Source organism: Lepidochelys olivacea, assembly GCF_965140295.1.
Source record: "Lepidochelys olivacea isolate rLepOli2 genome assembly, chromosome: 3".
Taxonomy (NCBI): domain Eukaryota; kingdom Metazoa; phylum Chordata; order Testudines; family Cheloniidae; genus Lepidochelys; species Lepidochelys olivacea.
Genome location: NC_140413.1, coordinates 98,005,118 through 98,027,947, shown reverse-complemented (window position 1 = coordinate 98,027,947; position 22,830 = coordinate 98,005,118). Strand labels below are relative to the sequence as shown.

The 22,830-nt window shown below is 41.6% G+C and overlaps 1 protein-coding gene across 2 annotated transcripts in view; it reads left to right on the top strand.

Annotated features, from left to right (window-relative positions):
- The first annotated feature begins 1,622 nt into the window (after positions 1–1,622).
- The window catches only part of ECHDC1 (ethylmalonyl-CoA decarboxylase 1), a 35,691-nt gene continuing 14,483 nt past the window's right edge, over positions 1,623–22,830 (top strand). Inside the window, exons 1-4 of one of the 2 annotated variants that reach the window (XM_084623483.1) lie at positions 1,623–1,671; positions 10,236–10,457; positions 16,561–16,703; positions 20,815–20,867. In XM_084623483.1, coding sequence (XP_084479609.1) covers positions 10,238–10,457; positions 16,561–16,703; positions 20,815–20,867 — 416 coding nt within the window. In that variant the 5' untranslated portion in view covers positions 1,623–1,671; positions 10,236–10,237. The other variant, XM_084623484.1, reaches the window with a different exon arrangement.

The window sequence follows — 22,830 nt, the reverse complement described above, 5'->3', positions numbered from 1 at the left end:
TTGCACCAGGGGATATCTGTCCAGGATGCTGAGTGGTTAATTTTAAAAAGCAGAGCTGTGTGGATGCGATGATTAACAAGGAAAGTACAGTATTTTAAACTGGTATAATAGCAGCATAGCCTAGTGGATAGAGTTCTGCAAGGGTTCTATCCTTGGTCTGTCACTGGCCTGTTAGAGTGGGTCTACGCAGGAATTAAACACTCGCGACTGGTCCATGTCAGCTGGCTCCGGCTGTTTAATTGTGGTACAGACATTTGGGCTTTTACTGAAGCCCGGGCTCTAGGGCCCTCCAGCCTCGCAAGTTCGAGTCAGGTGCCACAGGTATTTAATTTCTGTGTCGACATACCCTTAGATGGCCTTGGGTAAATCACTTCTCCTGTCTACCTCATGTTCTCTATCTGTAAAATGGGGTTAATTATAGTGATCTCTTTTGTAAAGCACTTTGAGATCTACTGAGGAAAAGTGCTATCCAAGAGCTAGGTATTATTCAGCTCTATAAAGTTAAATTGCACTTTAGAGCTATCCAATGTAACCTCCTTATGTAGACAGGGTCTCTGTGTAAACAAGGACTGTCATGTTTAACATTGTATTCCCACCTTGAACCACAACCATTTGATATAATGGTGAGCACAGGAGTTCCTCTTTATACCGAGTGACAAATTACATTTAGCATCATGTTAGTTGCTATGACTCCTCAGGGTACAGTCTCACACTGTGAGAGATAATTGAGCAAGGAGATTTAAAAATAAAATGATGTGTGAGACTGTAAGTGTCCAATTAAATCAGACACAGAAAAATTTCCTTTTCCCTAGCAAGACGCTGTAAAAAATGTAGCAAAATGCCCCTCAGTGCCCCCCAAACCTCAATCCCAAGCAGGGATGTGAATACATATAGCAAAATCCTGGTGGGGAGGGGGGAAAGATGGTAACACAAAGAAAACTGATATCCCTGTCACATATGTGCACAACAAACATGTGCAAATGTATTTAAGCAAAACTACTTACAGATAGTGTTATATATTTGAAGGACTAAATAACAGAATGAATGAATAACCAAAACTAAGGAGGGAGTCATTTCTACTAAGCCGTATTTTGCCATGAATTTTCATACTTTGACAAACTTACCTTTGGTCCTGACAAAATACTGCAAGCATATTGAGAGTACCCCACACACAGCGGGGGTGACATCACTGATGGGGAGTGGGTGTCCCCAGGCATATTCTCACTACGCAATTAGGGCTTTGAAAATAAGTCTGGTCTATCCCAAAGGCAAAATTATTGCTCTCCAGAAGTAGTGTGATGAGCTCCAGAGATAAACTCTCTCTGGCAGGGATGGTTTAGCAGCATGCAAGGAGGAGGAGGAGAGGGACACTCAAGCAGAGACAAGGTGATCAGCCCAAGGCTGCCTGTAGTTGGGTGGCAGCATTTTAACACCTCTCCACTCTAGATCATGAGTGGGTCACAGCCTCCCGCCTCTGCGGCACTGCCTGCCTGCCTGCTTGCCTTCCCCTGAGCCCCAGCCCTAGTCACGGTGCCACACACAACATCCGCAGAGTCCCAGCTCCTCTCTCCTGCCTTGCCCGGGCCCTTTTACACACAGTGCTAGTTTCCTGGGCGGGCCTCTTTCCCCGCAGCACCCTGTGCGGTGCTGCTTGTCCTGAAGCCGGAGCAGGTCAGTGACTCGCTGGGCGGGGGCTAATGAACTCCCTGCTAACCCCGGAGCGGGGAATCTCAGCTTGCCCTCTCCTCTGGGGTGGCTCCTCTCCGTGCTTCCCCCAAATTAACCCCTGGCTCTTGCAATCTCTCTCCTCTGCCCCAGGATCATTAATTAACCCTGGGAGTGTAGGTTCTCATCTGTCCCACCCTATCCCTGATATTAACCCCCTCCAGGTTGGCGTCTCTTCTCCTCCCCCAGTGTGAACCCCTGGGATTCGGGGTCTCCTCTCTGTCTCGCTCCCCCTTGCGCCAAGGTAACGTTAGTACTTGTTTGGTTCTCATCTCCTCCCCCCCAACCCCTCCTCCCCCATATTATCATACTGTCCCCCCAAATTGATATTTAACTCCCAACCAGATAATGCTGGTCAGTTTGCTTTCTCTTTCCCCTCCTTGGCTATATTTATATATATTTCCCCGTGGAGTTTTCGAAAGTGCTTCAGTTTGTTTTTCCTGCCTTTGATAATTAAAAAGGCAACTCTAAAGGATGATACAAAATGTGAGCGTGGGTGGGTTGGTTGGTTTGGTGGTGTTTTTTTGAATGTTTATTTTGACAAGCTGTTTGGAAGACTGTTGTAAAAGTTTATAGAAATCTGACATGTGATTTGATAGTGACATGGCAATGTGCAATATTCACAGAAAATTAGGCACTTTCAGGCACCATTTAAAAGCAAACCATTATTTTGGTTCAAATAAATCTGTGATTATTCTAAGACTTGCCACAGATCTCTCTGTTTCTCTTCTGGCATCTTTACAAACTGACAGTTAAAATGAAGCCAGGGTAGTAAATATCTTTGTTACTTAAGAGAGAAAAATCCTTAAGAGAAGCTCTAATTTTCACAGAAAGTGAATATTACCTGAATAAATGCAAAGCTAAGGTTAAACTGCTAATCAAACACTAGAAATATATGCAAAGGCACAGTCAGAGTCACCTTGACAATCTTAAATTTTCCTAGCGTTAGGATGGGGTTTTAATCTTAGTTGTTGGAGTGGGTCAAATGTTGTGAGTTTTGAAATGCTGGTGACCTTTCCTTGGCTCTCCCTGCCCCAGGAGATTCTCTGGTATGAAGCTGTCTGTAGCCTCATGAGGCTGCTTGTTTTCTGTCTGCATGTTACTTAATAGTGTTCAGACACTGTTCCTTTTTAATGCTAAGCTTTGCTGATTATTAACACCCTGTTAGGAGGTCTTGCCACAATATAATACCTGTAACACCTGCTGAATTGCTACTTCACATACACATTAAATTGCAAAACAGAGATCTTTTGAAGAAGGAGGGTTTGATAATGATTTTAAGGTGTTTGCAGGCTGTAGACATTTCAAATCCAATTAGAAGGTGAGGAGCTCTGGGGTACATGAACTGGGTATAATACAAGTGTATCTAGTGTATCTTTGACTTTGTCCTTACCCTTAACTATTTTACATTTGGGGACAATGTATACCTTCAGATCAGCGGCACTGCTATGGGTACCCGCATGGCCCCACAGTATGCCAACATTTTTATGGCTGACTTAGAACAACGCTTCCTCAGCTCTCGTCCCCTAAAGCCCCTACTCTACTTGCGCTGCATTGATGACATCTTCATCATCTGGACCCATGGAAAAGAAGCCCTTGAGGAATTCCATCATGATTTCAACAATTTCCATCCCACCATCAACCTCAGCCTGGTCCAGTCCACACAAGAGATCCACTTCCTGGACACTACAGTGCTAATAAACAATGGTCACATAAACACCACCCTATACCGGAAACCTACTGACCGCTATTCCTACCTACATGCCTCCAGCTTTCACCCTGACCACACCACACGATCCATCGTCTACAGCCAAGCTCTGCGATACAACCGCATTTGCTCCAACCCCTCAGACAGAGACAAACACCTACAAGATCTCTGTCAAGCTTTCTTACAACTACAATACCCACCTGCGGAAGTGAAGAAACAGATTGATAGAGCCAGAAGAGTTCCCAGAAGTCACCTACTACAGGACAGGCCTAACAAATTAAATAACAGAACGCCACTAGCCGTCACCTTCAGCCCCCAAGTAAAACCCCTCCAACGCATTATTAAGGATCTACAACCTATCCTGAAGGATGACCCAACACTCTCACAAATCTTGGGAGACAGGCCAGTCCTTGCCTACAGACAGTCCCGCAACCTGAAGCAAATACCAACAACCACATGCCACACAACAGAACCACTAACCCAGGAACCTATCCTTGCAACAAAGCCCGTTGCCAACATATCTATTCAGGGGACACCATCAAAGGGCTTAATAACATCAGCCACACTATCAGAGGCTCGTTCACCTGCACATCCACCAATGTGATATATGCCATCATGTGCCAGCAATGCTCCTCTGCCATTTACATTGGTCCAAACTGGACAGTCTCTACGTAAAAGAATAAATGGACACAAATCAGATGTCAAGAATTATAACATTCATAAACCAATCGGAGAACACTTCAATCTCTCTGGTCACGCAATCACAGACATGAAGGTTGCTATCTTACAACAAAAAAACTTCAAATCCAGACTCCAGCGAGAAACTGCTGAATTGGAATTCATTTGCAAATTGGATACTATTAATTTAGGCTTAAATAGAGACTGGGAGTGGCTAAGTCATTATGCAAGGTAGCCTATTTCCCCTTGTTTTTTCCTACCCCCCCCCCCCGACGTTCTAGTTAAACTTGGATTTAAACTTGGAGAGTGGTCACTTTGGATAAGCTATTACCAGCAGGAGAGTGAGTTTGTGTGTGGGGGGGTGGAGGGTGAGAAAACCTGGATTTGTGCTGGAAATTGCCCAACTTGATGATCACTTTAGATAAGCTATTACCAGCAGGACAGTGGGGTGGGAGGAGGTATTGTTTCATGGTCTCTGTGTGTATATAATGTCTTCTGCAGTTTCCACGGTATGCATCCGATGAAGTGAGCTGTAGCTCACGAAAGCTCATGCTCAAATAAATTGGTTAGTCTCTAAGGTGCCACAAGTACTCCTTTTCTTTTTGTTACATACGTTTGTGTTATGTATTCTTCTTCTTCTTTGTCTTATGGTAGTCCTGAAAGGCCTGTTATGCTAGGTGCTGTGCAAACAGAAATCAGAAGATCTATCAAAAAGAGCAGACAGAAAAGCAACTTAATTAAAAAAAACAAAACAACAGCTTTGGAAATTTGTTAAGTCTATACTTGGAGCACAAAAACAATTGAACCAATTCTAAAATGTGATTATTGAAATGTCATGGACAGAAGGAGGTGTGTGATTTAAATAGAGTTGGAGTTATGAACAGTATAAAAGATTGATCTCAGAACAAGAAGTACAAATTAACTCATCACCAACTGGGTAGCTTTTTTTTTTTTTTTTAAACCGTCTCTCTCTGTTATATTCTAATGTGAGATGGAAATAGTCTGTCATGGATGAAGATAACACCTTATACTTAGCAAGTAATTCTGTCTCTGGAGGTATTTTAGGAGAAGTTTTCCATAGCTATCCCTGTAAAATGAACCCTTTCCCTGCTGCTGTGTGTGTGTCATTGTAGAATATATATACATGCGTACACACACACACACACACAAACCTTTTTTTATTTATTTAGGGTAGAAGAAGCAAACACAAGGTTTATGGCCTCAGAAGTCTTACAACAAAGCTATTTTCAATATACCATGAAAAGTCAGAAATGGACCGAGAGCTCACAGGGGAACTGGTGTTGGCCACTCAGTAAAGGGTGACATTGCTGGCTGTAAAACGTAAAATCTTCATTGATATAGATTGCAGATGACACACAAATTGCGGGAGTGGTAAATGATGAAGTGGATAGGTCACTGATACAGGGCAATCTGGATTTCTTAGTAAACTGGTCCCAGGCAAACAATATGCTTTTTAAAACAGCTATGTGTAGATGTACATATCTAGGAACAAAGAATGCAGGCCATATTTACAGGATTGGGGGCTCTGTCCTGGGAAGCAGTGACTCTGGAAAAAATTTGGGGGTCATGATGGATAATCAGCTGAACAGAAGATCCCAATGTGACCTTGTTGCTAAAAGAGCTAATGCGATCCTGGGATGCAGGAAACAGGATATTCTCGAGTAGGGGTAGAGAGGTTATTTTGCCTATGCATTTGGCATTGGTATGACATCTGCTGAAATACAGTGTTCAGTTCTGGTGTTCCCAATTCAAAAAGGATGTTGATCTACTGGAGAGGGTTCAGGGAAGAGGCACAAGAATGATTAAAGGATTTTTAAAAATGCCTTATATTGATAAACTTAAGAAGATCAATCTAGCTTAAAAAAGAGACCGTTAAGGGGTGACTTGATTACAGTCTATAAATATCTACATGGGGAACAAATATATAATAATGAACTCTTCACTCTAGCAGAGAAAGGTATAATACAATCCAGTGGCTGGAAGTTGAAGCTACACAAATTCAGACAGGAAACAAAGTGTAAATTTATAATGGTGATTCCAATTAATCATTGGAACAATTTACCAACGGTGGTGATGGATTCTCCATCAATGGCAATTTTTAAATCAAGATGGGATGTTTTTCTAAAAGATCTGCTCTAGGAATGATTTTGGGGACGTTCTATGACCCGTGTTATACAGGAGGTTAGACTAGATCAGGGTTTCTCAACCCACGTGTCGGGACCCAAAATTGGGCCGCCAAAATGTTTCAAAGGGTCGCATGACAGCAGGGTAGGGCAAGTGGGGCAGCCACCCAGGGCGCAAAGCTGAGGGAGTGAGAAGGAATGCCAAAAAAAAAATGCAATGGGGGTAGAGCCCTGCAGCGGGTATGATATTGCCACCCGTACTTCTGCGCTACTGCTGGCAGTGGTAGTGTTGCCTTCACAGCTGGGTGGCCGGAGCGAGGTGGCTGCTGGCTGGGGCGTTCATGTTGTTTGTGGCGCAGGTGGACTAATGTTTTAATCCCACTCCTGCCCCACCCATGCAATGCCCACCCGCTCCTGCATTGTTTGTTGAATTTTTATCCCACTGTCATAATAGCGGGAGCGAGATAAAAATTCAACAAACAACGAGGGTGCAGGTGGGAGTGAGTACTGTGGGGATGGAGCAGGATTAAAAAAATGGCACAAATATGCTTGCTCACCGTGGGCACTAAAATGCCTAGTTACAGCACTGCGTAGCAGCTCTCGTGCCTCCTGTCCTACAGGGCGGGCTGGGCTCGCCTCCCTACTCCAGGCACTGCAATCTCTGTGGTCCCACTGCTACTCAGGCCTGGCCCAGCCATCATGATGACGGGAGTCCGGATAGGCCAAATTTGAGTGAGGGGCAGTGCAACCCCATTAGCCAGGTCACAATTCCACTCTCACAAATTTAGTCCCGTGAGGGAGAGTGGGGCCAAACCTGAGTGGCGCTGCAACCCTGGAGGTTGCAATGCCTTGAATGGAGAGCCAAGCCCAGCCATACGCACAGCACAGGTGCTGTAGGAACCATCACTGTGGGGTGAGTGCTGGGCAGGACCCCGCCCCCCAGATGCTGGACCTGACTGAAACTGCCCCAGGGCCTCCTCCCCCAGACTATTTACTGGGTCACAACAGGTCATAAACATTTACAGATGAGCCCAAAAAGGTTGAGAGCCACTGGTTGAGATCTCAATGGTCACTTCTGACATTGGAAGCTGTGAAGCTATGAAAGACAAACATGTCAGTAGCAGCATTGTTCACCCTTCACTCTTTTTATTTAGGTTCTGAAAAGTATGTGCATATATAATTATTAATTTGCTGTATTTTTAACAAACACATGTCCATTCACTCTATACACGACTTAAAAGCCAGCTATTAAAAATTCTCTTTATTATGAATAAACTTTGGTTTGGGTTCAGATCAGAGCTGCTTTCCCAGAAAGAACCCTTAGGATTGACAAAAAGTTCCTTTGGCTTTTTGTCCTATTCTGAGAACAGAAACATTGCAGCACGTCTCTCAATGGTCTTTCTTAGGCTATGTCTACACTAGCACTTATGTCGCTCAGGGCTGTGAAGAAGCCACCCCTCTGAGCGACATAAGTTACATCAACCTAAGTGCCGATGTGGACAGCGTTATCTCGGCGGGAGCTTCTCCCGCCCACATAGCTACTGCTGTTGCGGTTGGATTAATTAAGTCAAGAGGAGAGCTCTCTCCCGTCACATTAAAGCAGCTACGTGAGAGATTACAGCAGCGCAGCTGCACTGGTGCACCTATGCTGCTGTAAGCTCTCTAGTGTAGCCATAGCCTTAGTCTCTTATGGTCCTCTCCTTGTTCCCTTTATACTGGTTCTTGTCTAACAGGCATCTGTGGTTTTAAAAGCACTTGCAGGAAAATGGTATAAACATGTGTTATGTCTTCTGTGTGGCAACGGGACACTCCAGAGTTTTCTTGGGCAAAGGCAGGACTGAGCTAGGAAGTTATAAAGCAATAATCATACTCAAACCCTTTCCATAGATCTCCTGGGAACAGTTTTCTTGACCTCATTCGACAGCATCCAACAGACTTTTTCCTCAGGTTAGCTGCCTCCAGCTAACACAGATCTTTCCCCCCAGGTCCTTGTGAAATCATTTGTGGACAATTACACCCTGTTAGAAACTTCTTTCCATGGGGAGGAACTTTCTGTAATTTTTAGATTTAGATCTTGGTCAGTAAAAATACAGGGTTGCTGTAAAGTTACAGTTGTAACTATCTGGTTGTTTTTCACATACACGAACACAACAAAGTATAGCTCCCAGGAAGAGACACTCTATGTACCAAAAGAACGAGGAATACTTGTTGCACCTTAGAGACTCACACATTTATTTGAGCATAATCTTTCGTGGGCCAAAGCCCTCTTCATCAAATGCATGCAGTGGAAAATACGATAGGAAGCCAGTCCTCGCTTACAGACAGCCCCCCCAAACTGAAGCAAATACTCACCAGCAACCACACAACAAAAACACTGACCCAGGAACCTATCCTTGCAACAAAGCCCATTGCCAACTCTGTTCACATGTCTATTCAAGGGACACCATCATAATCACAAAAGCCACACTATCAGAGGCTTGTTCACCTGCACATCTACCAATGTGATATATGCCATCATGTGACAGCAATGCCCCTCTGCCATGTACATTGGCCAAACTGGACAGTCTCTACACAAAAGAATAAATGGACACAAATCAGATGTCAAGAATTATAACATTCAAAAACCAGTCAGAGAACACTTCAACCTCCTTGGACACTCAGTTACAGACCTAAAAGTCGCAATCCTTCAACAAAAAAACTTCAAAAACAGACTCCAATGAAAAACTGCAGAACTGGAATTAATTTGCAAACTGGCCACCATTAAATTAGGCTTGAATAAAGATGAGTCGTTTACACAAACGATGGATGAGTCGTTACACAAACTAAAAAGAAAAGGAGTCTTTATGGCACCTTAGAGACTAACGAATTTATTTGAGCACAAGCTTTCATGAGCTACAGCTCACTTCATCATGCATCCGATGAAGTGAGCTGTAGCTCACAAAACCTTATGCTCAAATAAATTTGTTCGTCTCTAAGGTGCCACAAGTACTCCTTTTCTTTTTGCAGATACAGACTAACACAGCTGCTACTCTGAAACAAACTAAAAACTATTTCCCCATGCTAATTTCCCCTCTACTGTTACTCACAGCTTCTTGTCAACTGTTTGAAATGGGCCATCCTGATTATCACTACAAAAGTTTTTTTTTCCTCCTGCTGATAATAGCCCACATTAATCGATTAGTCTCGTTAGAGTTGGTATGGCACCTCTCATTTTTTCATGTTCTCTGTGTGTGTGTGTGTGTGTGTATATATCTATCTATCTTCCTACTGTATTTTTCACTGCATGCATCTGATGAAGTGGGCTTTAGCCCACGGAAGCTTATGCTCAAATAAATTTGTTAGTCTCTAAGGTGCCACAAGTACTCCTCGTTCTTTTTGCTGATACAGGCTAACACGGCTACCACTCTAAAATCTGTATACCAAGATTAACTGGAGAAGACTCTTGCAACCAATAGGAAACCTGTAAAACGAAGGGTTCATCATAGAAAGACCTGATATATCCATAACAATACTGATACTTTTGTATGCCACTATAATTATATCGGCCACTATAATTACGTATATATGGTTATTAGTTGTTCTGAAAGAGAAGTCCTTTTCCTCAGACTGGTGTAGAATAAACAGCTAGAAAACCTCAATAATTAACTATGTTTATTGAGCAGGTCATTCCAGTCTCATCTAAGGGTTCTTAAATTACTTTAAGGGTGGAATTTCCAAACATGCTCAGCGTAGGCCTAACTTTTCTCCCATTGAAATCTGTGGTAAAACCCATTGAGTCAGTGGGAGCTGAATTAGATGAAACCTGAGTGCTTTTGCAAATCTCCTAAGTATCCAGCTTCAGGTCTGTGGCTTTTCTGTGACTGTTTCACTTGAAAGGTTAATCTTACAAGATCCCATTTCTCTATTGAAGAACTGGATTGGATCTGAAAGGGAGAAAATAGCTGAGGTGTGATCATTTTCTGCTGTGTGTTTCCTTCCAGAAATGGCAGTCTCTCTTTGGAAAAGTTTACTCCAAACCACAAAGAGTAGACTGTTCCTGCAAAGAGGTGTGTCACTTTATAATGGTGTCCATGGCTTTGAAGAAGAAGCGATAAAGAAAAAACTTCAGCAGTTTGGTGGTGGATCCATCAACCTTTCTAAGGAAGACCATGGCATTAGAGTCCTGACCTTGAACAACCCAAAGCAAATGAATGCATTCACAGGTACTGACAATGTATGAGGATTTTTTTTTGTTTTTGTTTACAGTTACCCTAGAGTTTTGCTTGTCTCATTTACTTTGATCTCGTTTCTGTTGTTGGATTTAGTATGCAGGTGCTGGGGGGACTTGGTAGCTTGTGATATACAGGAGGTCAGACTAAATGGTCTAGTGGTCCCTTTGGGTCTTTAACTATATGACTCTGAAAAATTATGCCCATAACTATGTCACAGTTAGAAATAAGAGGTCATGTCTTTTGATAAGAGATGCATTAACTGATTACTGTTCTGCATGATAACTCCGTAATAAACATAAAAACACAAGAAACTTTAGACACTGGACAAAGCCATCTGTCAGAACATGCTTGCCCTTTTTTCAGTCAGCTCAATCCTTCCTTCCTGCTCTTTCTCTTTATATTTTGTTCCTTCCATCCATCCCAGCTGTTCTAGAAGCTGTCATAAATATAAAGGGAAGGGTAAACCCCTTTGAAATCCCTCCTGGCCAGGGGAAAGCTCCTCTCACCTGTAAAGGGTTAAGAAGCTAAAGGTAACCTCGCTGGCACCTGACCAAAATGACCAATGAGGAGACAAGATACTTTCAAAAGCTGGGAGGAGGGAGAGAAACAAAGGGTCTGTGTGTCTGTCTATATTCTGTCTTTGCGGGGATAGACCAGTATTGAAGTCTTAGAACTTTTAGTAAGTAATCTAGCTAGGTATGTGTTAGATTATGATTTCTTTAAATGGCTGAGAAAAGAACTGTGCTGAATAGAATAACTATTTCTGTCTGTGTATCTTTTTTGTAACTTAAGGTTTTGCCTAGAGGGGTTCTCTATGTTTTGAATCTAATTACCCTGTAAGGTATCTACCATCCTGATTTTACAGGGGGGATTTCTTTATTTCTATTTACTTCTATTTTTATTAAAAGTCTTCTTGTAAGAAAACTGAATGCTTTTTCATTGTTCTCAGATCCAAGGGTTTGGGTCTGTGGTCACCTATGCAAATTGATGAGGCTTTTTATCCAACATTTCCCAGGAAAGGGGGGGTGCAAGTGTTGGGAGGATTGTTCATTGTTCTTAAGATCCAAGGGTCTGGGTCTGTAGTCACCTAGGCAAATTGGTGAGGCTTTTTACCAAACCTTGTCCAGGAAGTGGGGTGCAAGGTTTTGGGAAGTATTTTGGGGGGAAAGACGTGTCCAAACAGCTCTTCCCCAGTAACCAGTATTAGTTTAGTGGTGGTAGCGGCCAATCCAAGGACAAAGGGTGGAATATTTTGTACCTTGGGGAAGTTTTGACCTAAGCTGGTAAAGATAAGCTTAGGAGGTTTTTCATGCAGGTCCCCACATCTGTACCCTAGAGTTCAGAGTGGGGGAGGAACCTTGACAGAAGCAAATAAAAATAATTATGTCTTTCAACTCAAAACACTTGACAAATGTTGGCAGATATCATGATGCCCATTTTGTAGATTGGGAAATTGAGGTGCAAGGAGGACTTGAACGTAGTTTCTCCAACTTGCTTTCTACTTTCCATCACCCAGCACTTTATAGTTTGGCCTTTTCCAACCTCATATACCAACCTGTCCACCCTTTCTTCTTCCATCAGTTTTACACGTAACATACCAACTTATTTACTAAAGGATGAACATTCTCAGCCCAGTTAGAAACATCCTAAGAGTTGTTTTCATATATCCTTATGGTCTGTCTGCCCCTACTCTTATCGTAGAATTCTGGATTCTCCCATGAGGAACTTTCCAGTTGGGCAAATTAATTGCAGATTATATTCTTTATTCTTAGATTAGTTAATAAAGGGAGTTTTCAGACTAAAGCCTATGGTTCTCAGTATCTCCAGCCTACATCAGTCAGTACCTACAACATATACGGTATTATACCCATAGTATGTCTGACATCATATGAACAGGGCTGTATGTCTATTTACTGTGTCAATTTAAGCGTATTTAAGAACAGGACATTCTAGTGATGCTGCTCTAGTGGATGATACAGGGAACTGGGTTAAAGACTTGTGGACTTTATTGTAATCCCTGTCATGGACTTGCTGTGTGTCCAATGGGCACGTCATTAACCCTCTGTGTCTGAATTCCCCATTTTAAAATGAGGATATAAATCCTTACAGACTTACCATATCTCTTCTCTCATTTGCATTCCCCGGGGAAAATATGCCAAAAAAATAATAATGATCACATGAACGTTCTAAAGGCAGCCCACATCACTGCAGAAGCAGTAACAACAGCCATAATCCTGGGAATGCCTGGGAGCTGCTGAAGGATCCCTAGTAGCAGGAGTAGGTGATAGAACTAGAAAATTAGGAGAAAGTTATGAAATGCCAGTTTTAAGGTTGTCTGTGCAACCTTAATTCATGTCAGGATCCTGACAAAGGCTTTCAGGGCTAATGGTCAGAGCAGTGTCAAACCCGAGCCTGAGAGTGGTGAAGGAGTTAGAAGTCAAGTCCCAGGCCGAGGTTGATATCAAAGGTTAGAGTCCAAGTCAGGTGTCAGGGTCTAGGTCAGGAAGTGAAGTCCAAATTAAGCCAAGGTCAAAACCAGGAGTTAAGAGCAGAAAGCAGAAGTTAAGGTCATGGCAGCTACAGAAGATCTGCCCTGTTGCCTGGACACTTCCTGGAACACCATCTGGGTTTATATAAGGCGGGGAGTCAATCCGGAGACATGAAGCTACTGCCTGTCGGACCCCTTGAGGCAGGACTTCCTGTGGTTTGTGTATGTAGATAGTCATAGATAGTGCAGCGAGCAGTGACTGCTGCTGCTGGGTGGCAGTGTGGAGGTGTTTGCTGCCGACAGCTCTGTTGCCCTAGCTTTGAGACTTGCTAAGCCTTACAGTTCAGCCCCCTTATGCATATACATCACAGTACAGACTTTAATTACACAATCATATGCTGTGTTTTTCACAGGATCCCTGCCTCATTCAGTACATCCAGGACGTACAAGGGGGCTGAATTAAGGTTGTATGGATACCCGCAAATCTGGCATTTCCTAACGTTTGGTTCTCTTAATTTTTTTATGTAATATATCAATGTAGGCACATTATGTTTATTTTTAGCCAATTTAATATGCATGAAAGGTTCTAGACTGACAGCCTTGGAAATTTGTATTCATCCATGAAACAGGCACAGCTAGAAAGCTTCCCTACCAGTGTGCCTCCAAATCCTCACCTCAAGGAAGACCCTCTAGGAGATGAGATGACAGTTAATTCATTCTCTGTGTTAATTCAGTCCTTCGCCTTCAGCTGAGTGGAATATGTTATTGCAGCTCTTTAATTCACTAGCTATTTGCTGATCACTACAATGTATTACAATAGGCAGGACTGGTTGTTCTAACTATTATTAAGTTGGTCCAACACTCCACATTATTAGACTGTTTTTGGTTGCTTGTAATTTTGCTTGTCAGCCTCAGGCTGAATTATTATTATTATTTATTTTATTTTTGAAAATTTCAGTCAAAACAATTCATCCGTTTCAGAGAATGAAGCTAGGGAAAAATATTGTTTTGTGCACATTAAAATTTTTTTACTTTTTATTTGAAAAGCTCTCGTGCCCCCATGCTTTTGAATAGGGACTTGAAATATAGAGGAGGACGGCCTTTGTGTCAGGATATGCCTTTTGGTGTCCACATTAAAATCCACCCAAATATGGCTGAGTTATAAGCCTTAAAAAAAAAAATGCAGTTTGCACATGCTCAGTAGGGATTTCTTTGATTTTAGCAGCTAAATTCCCCAAGGATTCTGTCTACTCTTGGCATGCTTCAGCCTTGAGATGAGCAGAAGTTTCCATGCAATTTCAGCTCTGGGTAGCAGGCCATGCCAGGTCTGGGCATCTGAACTGAGGGCAAGGGAGCCTTTCTCTCAGGTACTCTGTGAGACCCTGCTCTGCCTTGGCAGCTTGGGGGAAGAAGCTGCATGATTTGGAATCGGGGACAAAGAACAGGAGCTGTGGAGGGAAACTGGAACTGGATGCTGGGGGTGAGAAAGGGTGTGGAAAACTAGGACTTGGAGTTGGTGTTGTGGGAGGCTTGGACTGGCTGGGCTAGGAGACTAGGACTTGGGAGCCAGGGAGGGAAATAGGGTTTGGGAGCTGATAGATGTGGGAGGGGAGACTGAAATCAGTTGAGGAGCTGGGGGGAGACTGGGACGGGCTGGATGGTGGAGGGAATTGGGAATGGCTGGACAAATGGACTGGGAATAGAAGCCTGACAAATGGAAATGGGCCTACCTAGGTGAGGAGAATCGGACCAGAGTGAGGAGTCCGAGATGGAGAAGAGAGAAGGCTGGAACAGGAGCTGCTTAGAGAGGACAGAGCAGAAGCTCTGTCATGGATCTAAAGGTTCCAACCCCACTGATAACTGACATCAATGGTAATATGATGCCAGCATGATACAATTTCTGGGTTTTTTTTTTCAGTTTGCTTTTTTAAAACCTTAGGAAATTACACGTACACATCTATGCTGTTAAGGTTGCGAAATCAAGCACTGAAAAGTTAGGAAATGCCAGAATTATGCTTGTCTGTGCAACCTTAATTTGGCCCCCTTCTGTGTATGGATTATGATACAGTCTTTGATTACATGCTCACATATTTTTTCCAAATTTCATTCCTTTCTTGTGTGTCTGTAATTATTTATATTATGGTAGTGCAGAGTCATCAAGAAACCAGTGCTCATTGTGCTAAGCAGCCTACAAACATAGTAAATTATAGTCCTTGCCCCAGAAAGGTCTTGTCGGAAAGAGCCTATCCTTGGATACCTGGCTTCTCTAAATAGTCATACGTGTGTATGTAATATATATAAAATGCATACTTTTGTTAGAAAGCTTAAAAATATCACTAACAAACTGTAGCATAAAAACTGTTTGCCAGACATTTACTTTATACAGCAAGTTTTGTCTCTTAGGAACAATGTTTATTCTGTGCTTGAACAACTCATGGAACAGAAAGCTGAGCAAGAATATGTTGGCAAATAGCTGATGGGCAATATGGATATAGTCTTGCTATTTTTTTTTCTAGTTAGATTCTGATAGCCTCCTGTTTGAAATGGTCTTTGGAAACAAATGTTCATAATATCAGCTTAAGCCTAATGAAACCAATTTCAGCAGCCCAGACATCTTGTTGAATTCTAATTTGACCAAATTTGAAAGGGAAAGGAGCCAAGCTGTAAGGGTAGTGAGATAGTTTTTAACTGTCTAGACTCCAAAAATGGTATCATATTTGAATTTTTTTTTAAAGTTAGCACATTGATCTACTCTGCTGCAAAACAGGAGTAAGCCAGTGTTCACCAGGTGACTTTAGTGCACAGTAGCAGGGACCAGATGCACAGTTAGTGTGCAACACGCTAGTGCTCTGTAGATTTACACCTCAACTTACTGCACACTAACTGTTCACCAAGGCAAGACTTGAGTTATTAACAATGAATTCTACTTATAACCTGGCCTCTGGATGTTCGTTTACCAGTTAACATATATTTGTTGTGTATATGTGCTGATCTTTTTGTACCCCCATTTTAATTTCTTTAGGGAGGAGGAGAGGGTCCATGTTCACCATCACTAGCTTCCTTCCTGATGATCTCCTTGACTTTGACTGTGTGTTTCTTCTTTCATCTGTTGACTATGGTTCTGGTCCAGGAAAGCACTTAAAAGCTTAACTTTAAGCCTGAGTAGTTCCACTGAAGTCAAGTTATTCTTTCTATAAATGCAGCATGAGCATTGTGGAATATCCTTTCTTCACTAAAAATTCCTCAGGACGTCAGAAACTGAATTGTCCACCAAAAATGCTATGCATATCATTACTTCTCTAGGGAAGTGAGTAGTACTTTGATGTCATTTATAACATATGCTTAATATTAATCTCATAGAAGTGCCTTACAAGTCACCACTCAAAGTTAAGCATGTGCTTAAGGTCTCTGACGTTTTACGCCAGACGTTGACCCAATATCTCAAGGTGTTGTTTTACTTTAAATGTTTCCAGCAATCATTTACTAATTCTCTGTTGGTATAAGGTATTCTTGGTGGCGCACAATTGAAATAGCAAGCAGTACAGTAAGATTACACTCTGATTGTGTCCCTATTGACACAGTTGTGCTTTTCTCCCCTAATGACAGGCACTATGATGCTAGAACTCCAGGAGAGGGTAACTGAACTCGAAAATTGGAAGGATGGGAAAGGTCTTATCATCCATGGTGCAGAAAATACCTTTTGCTCAGGATCTGATTTGAATGCTGTCAGAGCAATGTCCAGCTCAGAGGCAAGTTTATTATTATATTATTATGTATTACTATTATTTTCTTTGTGTTACCATAGCACGTGGGAGCCTCTTTCATAGAAGAGCACCTCATTGTTCTAGGCACTGTACAAACACAGAACAACAAAATGGTCCCTGGCACAAAGAGCTTATAATTTAAGTATATGATGACACAACAGATGGATACAGACAAGTGGGTAAGCAAAGAAACAATGATAAAATATTAGCGTGATCAGCGGTAGTATCAGCACATTAGTGGCCAAGTGATTAATATACATTTTATTTTTGGTAGAAGATGCAATCTTTGATGTTCTGAGGAACTCTTTTTTTCAAGCAAGGATGTTCCACAGTGCTCGTACTGCGATTATACATAGAAATCTCCATTTATGTCACACGAGGGTTGTTATAATAAGTAAAAAGTAGCTGAAAGGTCTTTGCAAACCAAATGTGTGCCAACTTGTTCTTGTAGTTTGCAGATTAAGCTTTCTCTTTCATTCCATATTTAATAATTCTCGAAGTGTCTATTTCCATATAAAGTTTCTTTGACATTCAGCATTCTGTTTATACAAACTGGATCCACTGCAACAGGAGGGAAGGCTGATGTAAAATGGTCCTCAGTAGACTTACTGAGAGGAATGGAATGGATAGGTATTGATACGATCTTGTTCAAAGAAAGTACTTTCTCTCCAAGAAGCCAAATCACATACAAGAACTAAAATAAAACCACAAAAGCCACAAGAACTGGCCTGAGAACACTTCAAATACACTTTTGGCTTAATGACCGTGGCTGTATTCAAACCAATTTTTCAGATGTGAGAGATTGTTTAAAATTGCCGATCCCTGAAACATCCATCCACTGGGATTGAATATCTCTGAAAACGCTAAAACTGTATAGCATGAGGAATAACATTTGCTTTTAATCCAATCTTGCAGAACTCTACTCATTAATGAAGGGTGGAACATTAGGTTTTTGATCATCCGCATGGTGAAGATGGGGGAATAGCTTTTGTGTCTGGTCCAGTACTTTTTTCATTGCATTTTTGCAAGGTGGCTTTTCTCCATGGCATTTCTTTTTTTTTTTAATGCAATTATTGAAAAACAATTTTTTATTTGAGTAATTTTCTGATTTGTTTTCTGTGATTTTTGTAGATCCAGCACAAATCTTGCATTTTTCCTCTGGTACAGAGGCAGAAAGATGGCCCAGAAAATTGAAGGATTTTCATGCCCTCTAGTGGCTCCTCCTCCCTGCCTATTTAATCTCTTCTAATCTGAACATAAAAAATGATAGCACAGAGGTAACGCTGGCTAGGAGGCAGCCCTTGTTCTTTCCTGGGACAAAGTGCTTTCTGCATGGGTGTCATTGGCTTGTTGACCAAATTACAGAAAACAAATGAGCAGGAATGGCACATTTAAAAAAACCCTGTTTTTCTGTGACTTTGCCTGCAGGAGCAGACCCTAGCTTAAGAACAGCAATACCCTTACTCTGCAGAAAACCACAGAGATACAGCTAACTGAAACAGAGGGGAAGCTGTAGTACAGTGGTTCCCAAACTTGTTCCGCCGCTTGTGCAGGGAAAGCCCCTGGCGGGCCGGGCCGCTTTGTTTACCTGCCGCGTCTGCAGGTTTGGCCGATTGCGCCTCCCAGTGGCTGCGATTCGCTGCTCCAGGCCAATGGGAGCTGCTGGAAGTGGCGCAGGCTGAGGGATGTACTGGCCACCGCTTCCAGCAGCTCCCATTGGCCTGGAGCAGCGAATTGCGGCCACTGGGAGCCACAATCAGCCGAACCTGCGGACATGGCAGATAAACAAACTGGCGCGGCCCTCCAGGGGCTTTCTCCGCACAAGCAGCGGAACAAGTTTGGGAACCACTGGTCTAGAGGGGACAGGTGAGAGGAATAGAGGAAACTCGCACCTTTTCTTGATCCCTCTCTAGAAGCTGTAAGGCAGTGATTCCTGAGCTGCGATTTGTAGACTACCAGTGGTCTGTGGGGAGCTTGCTTTAGCTGAGAGCGTAACCTAGGCTATTTGACTCTTACAGGAGCAGTGATGTTCTAAGACCATCAATATGGTTTCATATTCTATTTTCTCTGTGAATGGGGTTTTCCTTCCCCCAACAAACTTACTTGTCTTTGTACCAACAGATAGTTCATTCCTATATTTTTATTTACTTTGTTCACTTTGATTCGTTTTCTTCTTACTCTGAGGATAGTAGTGAGCTGTAGCTCACAAAAGCTTATGCTCAAATAAATTGGTTAGTCTCTAAGGTGCCACAAGTACTCCCTTTCTTTTAGCTAAAAGTGTGATTGTTCCAGTAGTCTCCAAAGAACATGTTTCTTATTCTGATCAAGTTCTGTGTCTGGTAACCTACTTCTTCTTTTCTTTCTGTCTTATCAGAAAAGTCTGTAAATATAATTGGTCAGAGCTGAGTTAAGGTTTCTGAGAGTTCTTCTCATAGTCTTTCCATGTGAAATGGACAAATCTTTCTACCGCCTGATAGTTATTCTGAAAAGCTCTAGTAGGAAGAGATTTGTTTTTGTCTACTGAATAACAGACATGCTTATCAAAATGTTCTACCCGATTAATCTTTAGTTTCCGTTTTGACTTTCAGCATGAAATTAAAAGTGTACAGAAGTGCCAGTTTGAATGCAAGGACTCCACTGTGGTGTGATAAAGTATAAACAAATTCGTCAGGGACAATTTGTTTGGCTGCATCCTGTTGATTATAGCATATAAAATGCAGCACTCTGGTCTGAGCCTGAACATTGTCGTAACATCAATATCTGCAATCATATTGAATTTTTTCTTCTTGCACAATAATACTAGACATGATCAAATAGGGGCTTACTCCTGCACCAGATGGGAATGGGAGAGCTGCTATTGACTTCAATAGGTGTGAGATCAGACCTGTAATAATGGATAAAAATCTGATATTTTAAAATACAGTCATATGTACTGTGAAATGCCATTTCCAAGCAACCTTTGAGTTGTTATGGGACAGAGCCACATAAATGGACTTAAATGGAGCCATGACAGTTTACACTAGCTAAAGATCTGCTCTCATATATTAAACTGCCAGTTGTTTAATTCACGTGCAGTTCATACAGAGCAATGGTGTCATGTTGTGCTCTCAGAAGCCCAGAAATAAATGGCAGAGTAGCTGAAATGTTCTCGCACCTAGCAGGTGGTCATTCTAGTAACTACTTAAGACATGTTGGCAGGGCAGTATGAAATAAGCTTGACCTGCGTGTGCTATACTTGCTCTGAGTAGAAAACTTCAGTCAACACAGCACCTTTAACTAGCACTAAAACTTAGTCTGCAAAAAATACATATGTAAGTGAAATGGAGTTGTTTATTCATCACATTAAAATTTGTTTTACTTGGAAGACTGAAGCAAAAATCTGTTTCCCTTATCCACAGATTTGTTCTGTCTCATCCACACAGCTACAGGAATAACTAGCATGCTCACTCTCTCTTAAGCAGAATTGAAACATTTGTTCTAGAAATACATATGTGCAATTCAGTGAATAGACTTTGCAAGCTGAAATAAAAGGGGAGACTAGTAGATGTTGTCAGAATTTTTTAATTGAAACATTTTTTGACAAAAATAAAATTTTCAATGGAAAATTTTCATCTTGGTCTAAATTTTCTGGTTTTTTGAAAAGCAAAAATTTATACTGAGAACTGAAAATTTACACTCAACATTGAATTGAAAATTGAAAATTTCTTGGGGTTTGTTTTGTTTTTTTCATAAAATAAATAAAATCAAAAATGTCCTGTGAAGGATAATTTGGCATTGTTTGACTAGCTCTAAATATTTTGAGTCTACTATCTTTGACAAATATTTTGTCAGCTAACTACTAACAAATATTTTGTTACAACTGTGATAAATATTTTGAGTCTACTAACTTTGGCAGTCTCTTCTCAACACTGGTCTTAATTTTAATCTCACATCAATATAAATCAATAGCAACTCCATTGATATCAGTGGAGTTACACAAGAATAAACGAGTTTGAGATCAGAATCAGGGCCTTAAGAGAGCAAAAGAATTTTCTATACCTTTACTGTATCTTAGGGTGGTTTTAATCTTTTTTTTTTTTTTTTTAATTCTTTATAGGATGGAATGAACATGTGCATGTTTATGCAAAGCACCTTAACCAGACTCAAGAGGTAATATTTTCTCTTTCTTCTTCTCCATGAAGAAATCATGCAAGGACTGCAATGAATTTCTGGCTACATTTTCAGAAGTGGTCTCTAAATTTACATATACAGTTTATAATAGTGCAAGCTTTTGGAGCCCAAAATCTCATATTTGTGTGTACAAATTGGGTAGTGACATGTGTGTCTCTACATCTGATTTGCACGTACAACTCTGAGTTTTAGGTTTTGCAAAAATTTGCACAGATAAAATTGCAGACCTATATTCGGAGAGCAGGCTGAAGTCACTTTGAAAATCTGGGTCTTCACATTTTCTATAGTTAACTCAGTGGAGGCTGGTGAGCTTTCAAAAGTGGGAAGGCAAAACTTACACAGCCTATACAGGTGCATTATTTTATTTTTTTAGGTCAGCCACTTTATGGAAGGAACACGTGCAGATGAGGGGTATAGTAGTTCACTTTTACCACTGATAGTTTTTCATACTTGGTTTTTGTTCTCTTTTGTTTGTAGCATACCTTTAGAAATCAAGAAATAGTATTTCTAATGAGTCTGTGCTGTGGATTGTTTCTGTCCTTTATTTGTCATTCACATTTTTCAAGATGTCTGTTGGGGGCACTTGGAAGATAAAAGGGTTCTATATTTCCAGACGATATATGAGAGAGCATTGAGATGGGTTAACGGCCATGCTCCCCATCTTTCGCTAACCTTCCCCAGGAGATCGTAGACCTGTTATTTGTATCACAGCACTGCTTAGAGGTCTCAGGCAGAACTGGGACTCCATAAGGAAAAACTTTTTCACTAGGAGGGTGGTGAAACACTGGAATGCGTTACCTAGGGAGGTGGTGGAATCTCCTTCCTTAGACGTTTTTAAGGTCAGGCTTAACAAAGCCCTGGCTGGGATGATTTAATTGGGGATCGGCCCTGCTTTGAGCAGGGGGTTGGACTAGATGACCTCCTGAGGTCCCTTCCAACCCTGATATTCTATGATTCTATGCATGTTGCATATTCTAATACCATCAGAATAGACAGGACAGACAAATGGTGGCATAAAGATATTATTTAACTGAAGCACAGAGAGATTAAGTGATTTACCTAAAATCTCACAGGAAGTTTGTGGTAGACCTAGGAATTGACCCCATATTTTCTGATTTCCATCTGAGTGCATTAACTACAAGACCATCCTTCTTCTCCAATAAGCTCCTGGTGCCTCGTCTCTGTGAATACGAGACATACAGGCATTAATGCTTCTCTAAGGGATGTTTCTTAGGCACAGTTGGGGGCTGAAAATTGTTCCTGCTCCTGTGGTTTTATTCCCTGTCTCCCCATGATGGAGAATTCTGAAGTTTATTTTTGCATCTAGGTTTCTTGTTTAACCTCACAATAAACTGTCCATTAACTCACTGAATTACGTTTAGTCTGGCAATTAGAGACAACCTACTGTGTAGAAATGTAAACTGGCATTGACCAATTGCTTCAATTTCCTGGTAGACCTCAAGTTGGTTAGTGTGATTAATGAAAGTATTACTGACCTTGAAGTAACAGTGGGACGAGACTCCCCCCAGCGGGTACAGGCAGATACAGCAGTCACAAAGGCTACAAACTGCTTCTGCCCTTCAGGAGTTCTGCCAGTGAAGGGCAGTTTCATTTATAAATGAGACTCTATAGGAGACGTGCAGGCAGAGGCTACCTAGAAACCATTCTGAATCACAGCATTCTTTAGGTTCCTAGCCACACTCCACCTCATCCAGCCCTGCCCACTTTCTATACTCTGATCTGAAGTCATCCAGTAATCTACTGTTGCTGACCCCACCACCATTTCTTAATGGCAGACTTTTTGCCACAGAGGCCCCATAGACCAGGCTTCTTCAGGTGGAAAAGGGAAGTGCATCAAATTCAGTATTTTAAAAAAGTCATCCCAGCCTTCATGTAAAGCACTCTCAACCGAAATCCTCAAGATGTTGTGATAAATGAAAGG